The 18,149-nt window shown below is 36.9% G+C and overlaps 1 protein-coding gene across 1 annotated transcript in view; it reads left to right on the forward strand.

Annotated features, from left to right (window-relative positions):
• rabgap1l (RAB GTPase activating protein 1-like) overlaps positions 1-18,149 on the forward strand; it is a 146,802-nt gene that overhangs the window by 15,609 nt on the left and 113,044 nt on the right. Inside the window, exons 5-11 of the mRNA XM_088349383.1 lie at positions 2,046-2,220; positions 2,856-3,013; positions 3,366-3,476; positions 4,279-4,345; positions 4,525-4,627; positions 7,771-7,937; positions 12,467-12,590. Coding sequence (XP_088205509.1) covers positions 2,046-2,220; positions 2,856-3,013; positions 3,366-3,476; positions 4,279-4,345; positions 4,525-4,627; positions 7,771-7,937; positions 12,467-12,590 — 905 coding nt within the window. The remainder of the gene's footprint in view (positions 1-2,045; positions 2,221-2,855; positions 3,014-3,365; positions 3,477-4,278; positions 4,346-4,524; positions 4,628-7,770; positions 7,938-12,466; positions 12,591-18,149) is intronic.

The raw sequence follows: 18,149 nt of genomic DNA on the forward strand, positions 1-18,149 counted from the left end.
CATAAATTCAGGGTTTCGTATTGGTGCTTGAAATCCTTAAAAATGCTTGAATTTAAATTTTGTGTTTTCAATGTTTGTGAATGCTTAAAATCGTGTTTTCCCGGCAGTCTGACTTAATGGACCATGCACTAAATGTAGAAAAATAAATCATGTCTGCTAAAAAATGACAAGCCTGCTCTGGCAGCTTCACTTTCACTTCACTTTTAAGATAGTTTTCGTGATGTAATCTATTTTGTATAATGAAATACTGTAGTTGAATAGAATTTAACTTTTTTTTGTGTAGTGGTCTCAAACTTGCACACATTATTTGATTATTCTATAGGCTCGAAATTGGAACGTTTCACTTGCAATTGCTGCCACAATTACAGTGCATATCAGTAAAAATATATTAGCTTGGAAAACGTGAGTTACGTCTGCAATGCATTTTAAAAGCGACACGGCATCCCATCCATACAGCAGACCATAATTTCAGCCAAATTACGTCTCATCTCATCTCATTAGCTGCACCGCTTATCCTCAGTAGGGTCGCGGGGGTGCTGGAGCCCATCCCAGCAATCATCGGGCAGTGGGCAGCGGACACCCTGAACTGGTTGCCAGCCAATCGCAGGCCAAATTACGTGATTTGATTAATTAACCGCACAATGTTTTCTAATGTGATTAAAATTATAACATGGATTGTAGGACTGCAGGTTAGAGGACATTGTCAAAAGGCTGAACTGAGGCTTCAAGGGACCATGGATGTACCTTCCCCGTACAGTAAATTCTTTGCTTTTATCGTGTCATCAGACTCATCACAATGAGTCTGACTTGCATAGCGACTGGCGCATTCAGCGAGGAAGGTGCAGATAAATTATTTTGCAAGAAGCCATGTTCACAACAGTTCTGGTTCAGAAAGCTGAAGGCTATTAATTTCCACATTTAAATCAGGATAAAAGTAGGATTTTTCTACTCATATATGGAGTTAAACTTTTTATATGCTGATTCAAAGTTGTATAATTACTGATAGATGGTTTTTTTCTAACTTTTAATAATTTTTTTGTTATTAGAACGTGTAAAAACAAAAAAAAAAGGTTTTGATAACAGTGTAATGTCTTTATTATTTTCGTGTAAAACCTGATGCGGCTCAACCACTCCCAGAACCATGCTCTGGCAGCCCATAAAAATTGAATTCTAAAACCCCATTTTAGTGCATTTTTCAATTCCTCATTTTGATTTGAAAAAGTTCAGAAACACATTATACCTTATGGTTCAGCGATTTTTTTTTTGTGAATATGAGTTGAGCATCACTCTTCCCTGTCATATCGGAATACAAATGTTGTCATTTGGTGTCCACCTAAAGTTGGTTTGTTGATTGATTTTGAAAGAAGGGGGCATCATATTCACACAATTTTCAGAACTGTAAGTTTGGTATTGGTTGTGCCCTGACCAACTACAGTGACTAAAATTGAACATTAAGGGCTGATTGACTAAAATCCCAATAATATATTCTGTGTAATATTGTTTGAGTCAATGCATGTGTTTGGTGCTGCCAGTCTTAATGGTCGTGCATTTTGATAAAAATCAAATGTTACCATGCAAAATGGGCTGAAATCCCTGCATTTTATCGAAATACTTGGACAGTACACCTGCAGAAGCATGCTGCATTTGTCACACTGAGCAGAGAAAAGGAAATGCAGAATTCAAGACAGATCTAGCATGGGTCTTTTTGAGTTCCAATAATGAGGTGATAATATTTCACTTGGTTTCTGGCAAATAGAAATGGTCACTCAATTTGCCACAATGACAACTATTTGCCATTGTCACCACCTTTACACCACCATTATTGTATTCATTATTGTTGTATACAGAGTTGCTCTTGCGCACGTTTCTTTCATACAGGAATTAAAATAATTTCCAAGCCCGCATTTGCAATTTGTTTTAAATCAGACTCTCTGTAACTGCCTTGTCAATTTCCTGCATTTTACTAACCATATTCAACCTTGCATGAGATGATTTCATTCCTCTAAGTCTTATCTGCAAATTAATCTCATCAAAACTTACTGCAGGGTTGTGGACGAGGCATCGGGTACAGAGATTTGTTCCTTCCCCATTTACAAAGTCTTGTTTTGCGCTCGCGGACAAGAGGATTCAATGGAAAGTGATTGCTTTTGCTTTACTGAGAGTTATCGGAGCTCTGAAGACTTCCAAATTCATGTCTTCTCCTGCCACATCAAAGAGGCGGTAAGTTCTTATTACAATTAAGAATGGAATTACTCTTTTTCACCAATTGCAACACACAAGATTTCTGCAGCAGTTTGCTGCGTTTATTCTAATGGAAAACACATTTAGTGCAAACTATTAAACAGGTCACTTCACAATGACATGGTAATTTAATGGATGAATTGTGAGCACATTCTGTAAAGGTCTACGTCGAGTTTGAGACACCCTTATATGATATCCAGAAAATTGCAATGCACATGTTGCACTGTTACCACACACCCCTAAAAGCCAAAACCCAAAGTATTTGTAAAGCAATCAAGTGAATGAGAATTCAATGTTGGCATTTCCATTGCAGTCCAACTTGCAAGTACGCCGGTCAACCAGGAGATGGCAGTGTATCTCTTCATTCTCAATTCAAGAGCTTCTTTTGTAATTGATCACATTTAATGTATTGGCTACACATTTGATATTCCATATTGAAATTCTACTTTCCAATTACTTGATCCTAATTTTTACTTATACTCAGGGGCAAAGGAGTTCTATATTTTGCTGCATGCAATTTGACTACTACCTTTTTCCCCACAACATTCTTATCATATGTTTTTTGAAATATTATTGATACATTTATGTTTTTTCTCTCCCTCTTTTCATTTAAGGTCAGTCGAATCTTGTACAGTTTCCATACGGCCTTTCGCCGGTCGTCACGGCCAACCGACATCAGAGACACACCATTGTTGAGTCCTCATGACAGTGACCTCTTTATTTTTTCGGTCTCCCTAGACATTAAGGAAGATGATGGAAAGGGAAACTTCAGGTATTTTTGCTGCACGTAAAATGAACACAGGCTTGACATTGTACCCCCACACACTACAACAAAGGATTACAAACACACTTCAAGAAATTATAAACCCTGAAATTAATAGCATTTGGTGTGATTCAACCATTAGCTCTTAATGATTCACTGTAATCATTAAGTTTTTATGAACTTGCTTTAGGTAAAGAAATTACTTTATGTCATGGGATGGGCAAAACTGTTTTTTTGTTAAAGAGATTCATTATCATTGTCCTTTTCTCACACCCAACTTACTTTTACTACCAGACGCAATACTGTGTGACAGGAGGTGGTGGGTTTATGTTTAATAATCCGAGCTTCTTCCTTTTCACAGTCCAGTCCCCAAGGACAGAGACAAATTGTTCTTCAAGCTGCGGCAGAGTGTTCAGAAGAAAGTTGTGATTACAGTACGGCAAATTAGCAACAAAGAACTCGGCATTGAAAGGTTTGTGTTTTCATAAAACTGTCCAAACTAATTAGGCATAAATAGAGTGAGGCAAACTCACTGAATAATATGTGAATATTTGTATGCTCTTGGATAATTTATTTCTTTTTAAAGCACAACATTTGCAGTAATTCCACTACAGAATACTATTCTGTGAGCCTTAATCAATTCTTACAAGTTCCCACATCCCCCTTTATTGCACCCATAGACTGAGCCTGCATGCCTGCATCATAGAAGTAGGTCATTCTCACCCCCCTTAGTTTGTGTTCCCAGTGACTTACCTCCAGTCTCTCACCATTGGAACACCTGCACTTTTATTTTATCAGCCAGAGGACACTAGTGTTTGCCTTTCTTCCCCCTGCCACTTGAAAGCTTCAGGGTTACCAAGTGGTTCATAAAGAAATCCTTATTCAAAATATTACTGTTATTCCTAGACACTTTTCGCGTAATGTGAATCCAACTTTGAAGTTATCGTTTAATTTGCTTTGTGTACAAAACAAGAGTCTTAAATGTTAGACAAATACACAACATGCTAACCACAGGATGGCACCCCAAGCTCAAAGAACAATATCGCCCTATGTGGAAATGGCTGCTCCTCGGCTGTGATTACAACATATTTAGGGACAAGCAAATTTATTTACTGTACTAGTTTCGGTTCAAAAAACAAACGCGTGTGACACTGTCTTAGCATTAACTGATGAATTGGGAAGACAAAGCTATGTTTAAACTGTTGTTAATGAGATAGACAACATGACATAAGGAGCAGTGAAATGTGTATAAAGCTTCTGTGACTTTTTTGCAGGTGTTTTGGAATGCTCCTGAGTCCAGGCCAGAAGGTTAATAATAGCGACATGCACCTCATAGACATGGTAAGCGTGGATGACCCATGCACTGCATCTTTGAATATATTAGTTTAGGATTTATAAATTGTTTGTATTTTCATATAGAATACTGCATACTTTAAATAAAGTTTATATATGCCCTTTACTGTATTGTAGATTTAAGACTGCACAATGTCAGTTGATCTTAATTATGTTTGATTACTCAGGAGTCGATGGGGAAGAACTCTGATGGGAAGGCATATGTGATCACAGGGATATGGAACCCCAATCTCGCTGCCTTCCAGCTCTTAAATGAAGATGCGCTCAAAGGTTTGAGCCTGATTTAATTTTTCAAAACTTCAATTAAACAGAATGAAACACTGTGGTATGAATTATTTTCTTTACCATAATAAGAAACCAATTTCTGGAACAAGGTACCCCAAAAACTATAAAGCCGGGATAGCGCACCATTAAATTGCCTTTGTAATGATATGATTGAGATGATTATCTGCGAACATGGAGTCATCACATCTAGGACAGTTCAGTGAATCCAACCGTGTAAAATATTTACTCAAAAATCCGCCTAAAAGCATTCCTCCATTGTTTGACGATCCTTGTTGCAATCAGTTTGTTTCGCTCAATAACTTGTCTTGAAAAATAAACAACCTCACCAGATTATTTCCAATATGGCCGTTAGCTTCTGACTTTTGAATTGACACAACTCTGGGCCAATAGCAATATTTCTTCATAAGCACCGCCCGCACTAGCCTATTAGACCCTGTAATTATAAAACGAAGATTGCCTCCTATTGCTCTACCAGCTCGGTAGCCTAGATAATAGGGCGCCCGCTCTGAGACTGGCAGGTCGCTGGTTCAAGCCTCGGCCGAGTGATACCTAAGACTTACAATATTGGTACTCATTGCCTCCCTGCTTGGCGCTCATCATTAAGGGTTGGAATTGGGGGGTTTGGTCACCTAATGACTAAAATGGCTGCGCCCTGTTTGGCTGCGGCTGCATCGGCTCGCTAGAGTTTAACTGTACGGGTCAGGTGTATCGACATTTCGTTTTGTGTGCATTGTTACAAAGAATGACAATAAAAGTAAATTCTATTCTATTATATTATATTCTTCTAGTACCTGATTCAAATGATGATTGTCACATTGGTTCGCCGATGAAATCGTTAAAAGTACAATACGTAGACGTTAGGAAGGTATTCAAGTTAGACACCCCCAAAATAACATGTATAACTCCACTTGTTTTATGCATCATTTTTGCGCGCAAGTGTGCACAATCATTGATTGACCTCTTGAAAGAGAAGTCAAACATTTATAACTCTATCCAAATTTCTAAAAAGGAATTGGCGAAGATAAAATACACAGTTGCAGAGGTTTTAGAGCTGTAAACTTATAGTCTTCAAATGGACACTTTTGGAAACTGCAAAACCTACGATTTGAAAAATGTGTGAAATACAAAGTTTAGGGTTTTAAGATTGTGATCAAATTTGACAAGGTTCCAGCTAAAATGCCCATGCTACACAGTTTTGCAGGAATTTGATTGCAAAATAAATTCAGGCCAGAATAAAAGACATCTGTTTCTGTGTGTTCCAACTCAGATTGCCTAATGTTAGTAGCACTTGCAGTGATTATTTCAGTTTGAGACAAATCTTCAGTATGTTATTTTTCAAAAGAGACTAAAACCGTCCATATTCTTCAGAGAGTTAAGAAACTCATTTAATATATTTTGGGTACGACTGGATTCTAGTCGAATTTTACAGGTACGTCACCAATTTACTAACCACAATAATGGAAATATCAAGAGTTTATGTGGTTTCAATCAGGTCAGAGCAGACACATGTCTTAGGTTTACCCACCTTACACATGCCAACTTTGGACAGACACATTTACTTTGGACCATGGGAAAATGTAAATTTAATGAGTAGTGGCTGTCCGATGAACGTTTTTCGCCATGGCTAAAAGTTATGCCAGGGAATGTTTACAAGGCAAGATGTATTGTATGCAAGAAATGTTTTGGTTCGTTTGTTTCAGTTTTGTTTTTGTCGTCCTTTGAATTTGATTCTAAAATGCTTGAAATGTCTTGTAAAGTCTTGAATTTAACTGTCCTTACTCTTTCGGAACCCTGGTTTTCCTGGATCCTGATATGTGTTGTACACCTTATTTTCAATTTGATCCACGTTTTTAAAAATACTTGAAGATGATTCAGATTCAAATTCTGATTCAGATTCAAATGTTACTGCACAAGTGACAAATACAAGGCGACAAAATGCAGTTAGCATCCCACCAGAAGTGCATAGCAGCGTCTAAATATTAAATATTTATGTATAAGAGTGCAGGAGTAAATTATATATATATATATATATATATATGGCTATGTATGAAGGACATTGTAGTTCAATTATTATAAATATATAGATAATATGAAACAGGTATGTACAGATTATAAGCAGGTTATTGAGGCAGGTTATAAAGATCAAAATATGTAAGATTAAAAAATGTGTACATTACAAGACAGTTGTGTGGAAGAAGCTGTTTTTGAACCTGGTGGTTCTAGTTCGTAGGCTCATGTAGCGTCTTGCAGAGTGCATGAGAGCTTACAGTCCATGTGCTGGGTGGTAGAACATGGTGAGCAAAACATGTTTGGCTTTTCAACAAATTTATAAGACCGAAATATGTGGCATTCTTTATTAGCAAAAGTGTAAAGTACATCACTTCTTTTATAGACCAGTAATTTTACACATAGTAATGGAAATTTGAATGCCCGAATAATATGCGACCAAACTCTTCCCCCAGCCTCCTAGGCCTTTACACAGTACATGTAGGGGGGCTCACAAACAGACTGATCACCTTATCACTATTTACAGCCAAGGCAATCTCCAGCCAACCTATTTGCATGACTGGTGTGTGGAGATGACACAGCCAGTCAACAGTCGGATGCAAAATTGTATTTGCATTTGTATTTGTAAATTGTATCACTCATTCACTGTGTTGCTGCAATGCACAATTATTTAATTTTTGCCCAAACATAAAGTTCTCATATTGGCTCTTATAATGATTGGATTTTCCCAGTTAATGGGGAAATATTTACTTGATGTGATCTGGCGGTCGGCACAGTGTGACTGCCACGCTAAAAGCTTGCCTCAATGAATCCATTAAAGCTATCAAATTAGAAGATGTGGCAACTTGCTGAGTGCGAAGCCCAGGAAATGTTTAATCCAGAGAGATGGCAGAAGGGCTCAAGTCAAAGTTTTTGAGGTTTGCATTCCGTGCTACCTCTGTATACTTGTAGATCAAACACACTGAGACCACATGTTTCATTACGGGGATCCAAAAACAGCTAATTCAAGAGCAAGTTTGAATCACTTAAGTATGCATCGTGAGCATTTTAATATTATTTGTATGATAGTTTTTTTGATGTCCTGTAATTCCTAGCAATCTTCCCCAAATTGTCTGTTGCAGATAAGCAAGTCTACATGACTGTTGCAGTGGATCTGGTTGTAACCGAGGTGGTGGAACCAGTTCGCTTCCTGTTGGAAACTGCAGTCAGGGTTTATCCGTCAAATGAACGTTTTTGGTACTTCAGCCGCAAGACATTTAACGAGACCTTCTACCTCAAACTTGGACAGGCAAGTTGGACATACAATACATATCTTGGGAACAAACTTTATGCTCCTTTATTAGAGTTTAAACCTTTTCTATTTTTTGAGGATAAAGCGGTTTCAAATTCATGGTTTAATGAAGGCGCTAAAAGATTTCTCACATTCCTGTTTGAACACCAGGTTAAAAATTCAATCATTTCAACCTGTTCAACGTATTAATATAAAAAAGCAGGAAGGACATGGTTTTGCACAAGTGTTTGCACACTCTCCCATTCGGCATTTTCGAACAGTCTTCCTAATCAACCACTCACATGCTAAGTAAGGGTTGAACAAAAATATCCCCAAAATAAATGCTAAATCTATATAAATGAAATCCACTCATGCGATGCTTCCTTACATTCTAGAGATGCGTGATTATCTTGCCTTTGACCAGCATTTTGTATTCATCTTACTTTTGTTGTTGCTCTTTTAGCTGTCGTTGTCATGATTACTGATGTGATGCACCTGTGCCCGCTCCTTTGGCGCCAACTGCATCCGACTCTGATTGGGTCCCTGTCCCTATTTAAACCCACTCCTTTCTATCACCTGTTGTCAGTCCATCTGCAAACCTCAGTTTACTCTAGGCAAGCTTTTTTTCGACCATGACTCCCACCTGTTTTTGCTCCCGTCTGTTTCCCGGTTTCGACCCGTTTTCACCGGATCGCGGGTGCAACCCTTTCCTTTCTTCCATTAAAAATGAGAGAAACGTAAGGCAAGTGGATCCTGTCTCCGTTCTGGTCATGACAGTCGTTGGATGTTTTTGAGTGGAGCGTCAAAATTTCCTTCGATCAAGGATTGTTCTTAAATAATGTCTTAACATGCTTAACAGGGAATATTCTGCTGTAGATCATGCAGCTGAATCTGGTTGTAAATATTGAGTTTACCTTTAATTTAGCTTTTAATAACTCCTTTTAACAATAAATCAAACAACACTAATCCAAGTATGGAAATCACATCAATTAGCCTTCATTCATACAAATGTTCCTGTGCTATATTTTATATATATATATATATATATATATATATATATATATATATATATATATTTATGTAATTTTTCTTTCAACATCAAATGAGGGCACCATGATCAGCTTTGCTAGAGATGTGGAATGAAATATGTCCTTCCTTGCGAGAATGTGTCACTTGGTTTCCTTCTTTGATTAAAAGATTGTCAAATGAGGGATGACCAGCCAGCCTCCTTTGAAAGAATAATAAAAAGTACAGATCTACTACAGTAAGCCATTAGTGAGCTGACAAAGCAGTAGAGTGGGGAAGCCTTCCTTTGTAGCAGGCTTATAAGTGGTAGTTTCTCATTATTGGTGTGTTGCTAATTAATGGCGGCAGTCTGACTTCTACGCCTGATTGCGTGCGGAGTTATCTTCTGCGTGAAAGGAAGACTGGGTAAAGGCTAATTAAAAGATAATATTGTGTGGATGTGTGTGTTTTTAGAAGATTTCTATCAGGAGTGCATACTGTACATTTAAAATGTGTGATTTGAGTTTTTATTTCCACATTAAGGATAAAATACCTTTTTAAAAAATGTACTCTAACGAGTCATAAAACATGAGGTGCAATTCTTCTCTTTCTTAATGAAGGTCTTTATCTGCATGTTGATTTTGTATATGTTATTGATATTACTAGTTGGAGTTTACTTGTCATCCGTGTGCTTGTTCTCAGAGTGGTAAGGCTTCCTCCTATATTCCCCAAACATGTAAGCAAGGAGCTGCAATAACCACTTCACACACGTCACTTATTTTGGACTGAACTGGAATTTTATCTTTGGAAAATGATTTTTCATAAAATACAGATTTACCTGACACCTTGTTTTTTGCCTACCGTAAATTCCGGACTATAGAGCGCACCTGATTATAAGCCGCAACCACCACATTTTAAGAAGAAAACCGATTTTGTACTTACATAAGCCGCACCTGTATATAAGCCGCATACGCCCACATTAAAAAATGTAACACAAACACAAAATTAACCCTAACCCGACTTTAAGTACAGAGTCCAAAAATCACAGCCGGCAAAATTTACGGAAAATTATACCGGTATTTAAGGTTTGATGCAGACCGGCAGAGTCTGGGTCCCATTGAAAGTAATCCAAAGAAAAAAGTGTATATTTCCAAAGGTAAGGGTGGGAAAAATATATATCCACTATTGTCCCCCGTGTCCACAAACACTCACCTTTACCGGTCCCCACTTCCCGTCAGCCCGCGTTTGCTACGCCCCTTCTTTTTAATTCGCTCGTCCAAAACATATCAGAATAAGTGTCCAAAATAAATACAAATAAATACATTACATAAATATACAGTTGCAAATACATATTATACATGGTTACACATATTTACAAAGAAAGACGGTACACCGAGAGAGTTTTCAAAGCTTTAATAATAATAATATAACTTTCATCCGGGCAGTTAATGGTAGCAACACGCTCGCAACACAGTAAACGGGTCTGTTAAAACATACCGTACTTGTAAAAATCACGGTAAACCGTCCTCATATTCCTCCTTAGAACTGAAGCCATTAAAGTCGTCTTCCTCAGTGTCAGAAAGAAACGTTTTCGAATAGACGTCGTCCCACGCTCCCGCAGCCGGTGTTATGCCGAGAAATGCATCCCTGCCGAGAATTGCTTCCCTTGTCGCGGGAGCGCGCACACGTCACTCCCGCTACTACAACCACTTTTACGTACCTCGTTTTATCTCACTTTTATATCTGTTGATGATTTGACAGTTCGTTTCAGCATAATAAGCTTTATGGTAGAGTGCATAACAGTTTAAATACGAGCAATTTGTGTCGAAAAAGGCAAAATAAACACGTTACCTTCTCAAAAGTGGTGTGCATTACCGTTCGATTACATTCACAACAAATACAAGACAGAATGGTTTAAGTTGTATTACATTCCCAACAAATGCAAGACGAAGTGGTCTTGGATATATGTTCGCCATTACATTCCCGAAAAGTGATATAAAAGTGAGATAAAAGTGGTTGCGCGCGCTCCAGCGACGGGATGCAATCCTCGGCAGGGATGCATTTCTCGGCATAACACCGGCTTTTCGGAACCGTTGGTGATGATGGATTTTTTGATGCTGCCCCACGCTGTCTGGATCCACTGGCAGACTTGCGAAAAAGTTGCCTTTCGCATGCGGCCAGTTTTAGTGAAGTTGCAGTCTTCCTCGGCGCATTTTCCATCTGCCGCAGGGATGTCGAAATTTTGGACTGGCGTGACGTCATCCACTTCGCTACAAGCACCCCTAGGGCATCATGTTCATCTGTTAATAAACAACAGGGTAGACTGCTGGAAGTGTGAATTTCCCTACGGGGATGAATAAAGTATCTATCTATCTATCTATCTATCTATATTCCACCAGTCTAAATCTTACCTTTTGTACCCGAGCGCCGCTGGCGGCCGTTCGAAAAATTACATAAATTGGCCGCATCACTGAATAAGCCGTAGGGTTGAAAGTTTGGGGGAAAAGTAGCGGCTTATAGTCCGGAATTTACGGTATATTTACACCTTGCAAAATGACTGGAAAACAATTATCTCAAATGTTTCATATTTTTCTTTTAATAACAATTTTGAGCCGTTTAGACATGAGCAAAATATTTTGTACGAATTGCAATTTCAAATGTTTTAGACAATTTGTCTCCTAACGCTTATTGTTACCTTATTTGTATTTTTCTTCTCATCGGTTTTTTAAAGAAACGCATTAGATGTTATGAGGGAGGGATCAATACTGCATCAAAGCGTATTGATCCACTTTTCCTGTAGCAGGCTAGAGGCTAAAACACTAACGACAGTCGGTGAATGGATTAGAAATAAACATCACCTGCTTATGACGCCCAAGGTCTTTTGCGTTTCTTCGGCTTGAGCTCAGATATAATTGGATTTTTTTTTGTATCAGCATGCACTGGTACAGTATTTTATAGTAGTTTATAGTAGTCACAACATGGTTTGGACTACTTACTGTATCTGGAGCTTGTGTTAATTATTTCAGCATTAATTTGCACCTTTAGTCAAGGTGAAGGTTTTGTTGCCTGTTACATTAGGTCTTGTTGAGCTATAAATAGAGTACCCTTTATACAGCTTGATAGCATTCTAAACAGGTTTTGAAACGTATATCTAAACTGCTCACCAGTGATGGTTATTGACAATATTTTAGAAATTTGAGACATGTAAACAATAGAAATGATTTAAATACAAAGTAAAAGTTTTATATTAGAATTACTGTATCTACTACTTGGCATAATAAACCATTGATATAATCACTTTCTTAACATATAGATCATGCTTAATCTTTTGATAACAACTCAGGTTAATTCTATAAAAATGTAACAAATCAACTATACCTGTATAGCTACATGCCCAGTGCCTTTTCCAAATATTCAAATATGAGGGATGCCTGGTATACAGTAGAGATAATGAATAATCACTAGTTTTATTGTGAGTGTGGGCGTGTGTAGGTGTGTGTGTTTTTCAATCCAAAATACTGACACTCCGTCTCTCCATACAGCATGCACCAGAGAGGACAGGCCAGAGTGATGCTATGTATGAGGTTGTGAGTCTTCAGAGGGAGGCAGAAAGAAGCAATGAAGGGAAACAACCTGCTTCGCCCACCGAAGAGGAGGCAGACGATGGTAAGTGGAGCCACTTACTCCTACTTACTTTGTGTTTGGTCCATTTACAAGTTGTTCTACCATAATGCATTACTAATAATTCGAAGTTCCCGATGATTAAGTTTGGCCAAGTCCTACCTTTATGCCATTTTTCTTTTGGATATAGTTTCATTTTTTTAATGCTACCCACATTTATTGTAGTAACAGTTAGCCCACATGTATTACTGAGGGTGTGCTCCACTGCATATAGGAAATGATTGAGAATGTGATTGTGAAGGCAAGTGCTTATCAAGAAAAAAGGAAGCTTTTCATCATTTGCATTTCCATTTAAGTTATATCATAAAGTAAAACATTTGCGCAATTTGCCTTTTTTAAATATTAAATTGTCCACTTTTCAAAATTTTAAACGTTATCAAACAGATCTTTTACGTTTAACTTTAAGAAAATAAATTGTTGGTCATTATTGACTTCAGAAAATTGTTTAATTAAAAAATAATTCTTATTTACCTGGAGCAGGAACTCTCGCCCCAACTTGCAGTGTGATGTGATGCTTGTTTTTGAATAAGGTAATTCAATTGTTTTGCTTTGAAGACAACTTGTTTTGTCTACTTCCCCCACCCCACTCAAAAATCTCTTGCAATTATTGACATACCCAAAGATACTCTTGGGTTTTTCAATCTGTAGCTGATGCTTTTTAACAGTCACCGTGGGAGTCATTCAGGGTTTTTCCTCTTCTAAGATGAGAAAATAGAAACTCATGGACATGGTTGGAGGTCAGCCATATTGCCTACAGTGTAGTAGCTTCAGTAGAGCACAATTGTTTAATTTGTATTTTCTCAGAGGCTTCACAATGCCCAGAGGTCACATATTTTTCTTCTTCATGGTTCCTTCCACATAACTGCCACTATTGTCGAGCGTTTATTTGTCACCCTTTCTTAAACACAGAACATGCAGGGAATGCTATTATTACCATTATGCATCCTCTCCTCTGTTGTAAAGGAGCCCTCCTGTAATTTTGTGATAAAGCACAATGGAATAGGTTTTACTCTAAAAGAAGATCGGTGCATTATTGGGGTTGTAACATAAAACACATTTCATTGAATATTATGAACCCTCACCATAACACATTTCACTTTTTTACTACACTTCACTTTGGTCTCACTAAACAGATTTATTATTCCCGGATTTCACCTATCACAGCTTCATAACCCCTGTGATAAAAGAGGGTTCACTGGTAATTAAGGAATGGATATCCTGTTGTCACGTTAGGGATGTTCATGGACTGCAATAACATAGCACAGTTTCTGTTTTATCTTTTGATTGTTCTTATCATTTTCAGCATCTATAAGGGCTGTAGTTATTTTTTTTGGGCTTCTTCCATCTAGTGTATGCCAAAAACGCAAAGAAAGAGAGAAGATGAAGCTACCCATAGAAGAAGAAAAAGAGGACACAACATGTCAAATCTTAAGAGTTTACCGCCGTGATCAACATTCCGAATTGCACACCCATTATATAAAGCAACTATAGCAACCTTTCACATACAGTACATTTCAGCTAGCTTTTGCATGCATGAACATTTATTTTGGTTGCTGCTGTTCGCAACTGCCCAATACTTAAAAACTAAGTTGCATGATTTTGTGTTTTTAGTTAAATTTTAATAAAACAATTTGCATTTATTTATGTGTGGGTGTTTGTTCATGCATTTTTTCATAGAACCCTTTCCCCACAAGATCTTGTGGTAGGAGTAACAATTAAAACATCATGGTAATGTTCTACATCCTCCTTTTAGGCATTCTATGCTTAACGGATGCATCTGTCCTGCTCATGTGGCCTCAGGGTTCTAGGAAGTGTGAAAAGTTCAGTTAGGTCCTAACAATTTAAACGGATCCTTGGGCCCATACACTGATCTCGAAAACGTGTTGAAAAAGCAATGTGCTAAGGATATCATTGCTGCCAAAATACATATATTGTTAGCATTCCTTTATTAAAGAACACTGATCCAACTAAATGAAATTAGATATTTTTATATTTATAAATATCTATTATATATATATATATATATATATATATATATATATATATATATATATACGTGTGTGTGTGTGTGTGTGTATATATGTATATATATGTGTGTGTGTGTATATATGTATGGTTATATGTATTTATATATGTATATACAGGGTTGGGTAGGGTTACTTTAACTTAATTACTTTCAATTACTTTTGGATTACTCCAATACCAAATATGCTAATAAAAGACAAAAGAAACTAAATATGAATACAATTATGACTCACAACACGTGGTAAGCTTTCTCTCATGGCTTTGATCTCCGGCAAAACTAACCTAAAATGCGACAGAAACAAAATGAAAATAAATCCAAACAGCTTGCCAACATCATTTTTGCCGTTCCATGTATTCCTTTACTTCCCAAGCCTGCACAAAATGTATTAATTTTATTCATGTTTAGTTTCTTTTGTCTTTTATTAGCATATTTGGTATTGGACTAATCCAAAAGTAATTGAAAGTAATCCAGTTAAAGTAACCCTACCCAACCCTGTGTATATATTTATATATATATATATATATATATATATATGTGTGTATGTATGTATGTATAAATCTATGTGTGTGTATATATATGTATGTATAAATGTGTGTGTGTGTGTGTGTGTGTGTGTGTGTGTGTGTGTGCAAGTATATATTATATATTATATAATATGTTATAAGCTGTGAAATCAAAAAGCTACGTCCAAGGAGGTTGAATACAGTCAAACAGATCTTTGTCGTTTTTTTTTTTTTTTTATGTGAGCACAGGAACGTCTCATTGTTTGGAAACGATCATACATCCTTTAGCTTTAACATGCTTGTATATGTATTTCTAGAGGTTCAATTCCCGGCTCCTCTGTGTTATATGTCGAATTGTCCTTGGGGAAGACACTGAATCCCTAATGGAGGTCCTCATTGACTTGAAAAGCGCTATATAAATGCAGACCATTTACATTTATAGTATGTCCGAAGACTGTGTTTTTTGTAACTTCACTCAAACAACACAAGTTGTTTGCCTTTAAACAGAGTCAATCAATTACATGTTTAAGATACATGCAATACTGTTAGATGGACACACTTTCGTTAACCCTGTCGCTGTGTCAAAATACAATTGTTGTAGGCTATGTGAAGTTTTTGTTGACTTATTTTCATTTCCATATGTTACCCCTTTGTTTTCACCCTTTTGATTAATTAACTAAAGTGGTACCTTCTTAGAAATTTGCCCATTTTTGTGTCACAGAATTAAGATGTTTTTCTTTGTTTAACAATCGACAACCTTCTGGCTGAAAGTTCACTTAAAAATAAGATCATGCATTATTACGAAATTTGTCTTCAGAACAGAACCTCAACATTGGCACCGTGTTCTTTCTAGTCACCAGAGTCCAGTGCATAATTTCCAGGTTAATTTCTGTATTGGTATTAATACATGGTATTAATTTCTTTGTCAGCTGGCAAAGAAATCTGCAGTGCTGGTTCCAACAGTCTGCATTCCCATTTTAAAGCCCTTTAACCATGCACTGAATTTTGCAAAATGCAATTATATAGCTTTTGTTGTTTATCTTACCACACAGCAAGATATATTTATTTTATTTGTCCTTTTCGTTCGTTTGTTCATGTGTTCTTTCATTCATCATTTGCACTGTTTAGCCATAGAGTAAAAAGGATAATACAGCCTATTGCTGATGGCTTATTTTGTTTCTTTGTTTATTAGTCTTCGGAATGACGTGAACAAAATCCACTTCTTCATTGTAAGATGTGAAGTACTCTTCATAAAAAGCAAATTACAGTACACTGGAAATCAAAATTAGAAAACCACTTATAAAAAAAAAAATTAATTGTTTTGAAATAATTACATCTTCACAGTTCCATATTAAAATATATTTTATTGTGTCTATATCATGGTAGTACAACCTTTTTTTTCACAAATTGACTGAAGGTATTTTACGCAAAAAATATTTTTCAGATAACGCCCTAAACAAAATTAAAGAGCAACAATTACTTTTGCATGGAAAACAAATTCTAAAGGTAACAACAGTAAGCAATTAGTAATACATGTACAGCCCTCTGCTGTTAATGAGTTCAGCACATCTGCGGCCACAGGATACCACTAGTCTCTCACACTGCTCTGGTGTAATTTTGCACCTGCAAGAATTATGTCTCATGAAACTGGTATATTAAATTCAAGATGAGGCATAATATCTTCTTTTAAACAAAGTTAATGGAAAAAAAAAACTAAGTGCCATGGACTTCAAAACCCATCTAGTCTGCCGTGATGATCTAGGTGGTTATCGTTCCATAGCTCTCCTTTTGCCTGGATGTCCACTTGTTCATTTTGAGTGCAATACATTATGGGATTGATAACTTGACCATTGATCAAATGGGTCCGTTATTATCCGTTGTACACTAGTCAAAAATGACCAAGTGGGGCCGATGGCAAGTTGAGGAACAGAAAGCCTTATTGTCCTTGCCTTTGTTTTTTGTATATAGCATGCACTGGTTTGCCTATGCTTTAACTTTGGAGTCACTGTCATTGATGCTCACTTTTATGAATACACTTGGAGAGACCTTGAAAAAAAATTCTAGAGAAATATGCTTGTTTTCAGTGTATCTTGCTTCCCTCCATTCTAAATTCTTAAACTGCTGATGTTGTTTTGCACGATTACTCATTTTCTCTACTTCTACATCCCCTGCTAACAATTGGCCGGAGTTAGTCAGAATTTGATATGACTGGTTTGATTTTTAAAGAGGCTATGGCCAATGAATTGCTCCTCTCATTCCAATCAAAAACGTGTTTGTTGATAAATCAGCAACAATGGCTTGCAATGCTAGGAGCGGCCCCTGATGGGGGCCGTTAATGGCACTCGTAGTGTTAGTATATCTTGGCAGATAAGGTAACATTTACGAGCTTATCAATTCATGCACAACCTTCATAACCTCTTGGTAGTTTGCTTCATGCTTAGTGCTGTGCTATTTCTCATTTACAAGCTTTTAGTTCATTTCTTCTCTAAATCTGTTAGCTAATACTAGTGTGCAAACACTGCAGCTCTTGTTACTATTCAGCATTGACTATTTGGCATCCATGTTGTCTGGTGGTGAAATCTGCCCCCACATTGAATTGTTGGACCTTCATTCACCCAAGTCATGCTGGAGAAACAAGATGTTGGCCATTTTTATGTAAGTTATTTGCACGTTTACTTTACCATTTAGTCAAACATCTTGACATAGAAAGCTAAAGTATTACTCTTGTTAAACAGTTTCAAAACACTTAAGATACATTACAGTGCGATGAAAAAGTAATTATCACTCAAAAAAGGTTTTAGATCATCAAACAATTTCAATATCACAGACAACCCAATGAACTACAAAATGAAGTTTTAAAATATTTATTCAGGCAAAAAAAAATAATAATTAGAAGATTTCTGTCCCTATGTGAAAAAGTAATTGCCCCCTGAACTTAATGGCGAGTTAGGCCACCTTTGCCAGCGATAACAGAAAAAAAACGTTTACGATAGCTGGTAATGAGACGTTTTCAAC

This window comes from Urocampus carinirostris, chromosome 12 (assembly GCF_059441175.1).
Source record: "Urocampus carinirostris isolate Australia breed hairy pipefish chromosome 12, RoL_Ucar_1.0, whole genome shotgun sequence".
NCBI lineage: Eukaryota > Metazoa > Chordata > Actinopteri > Syngnathiformes > Syngnathidae > Urocampus > Urocampus carinirostris.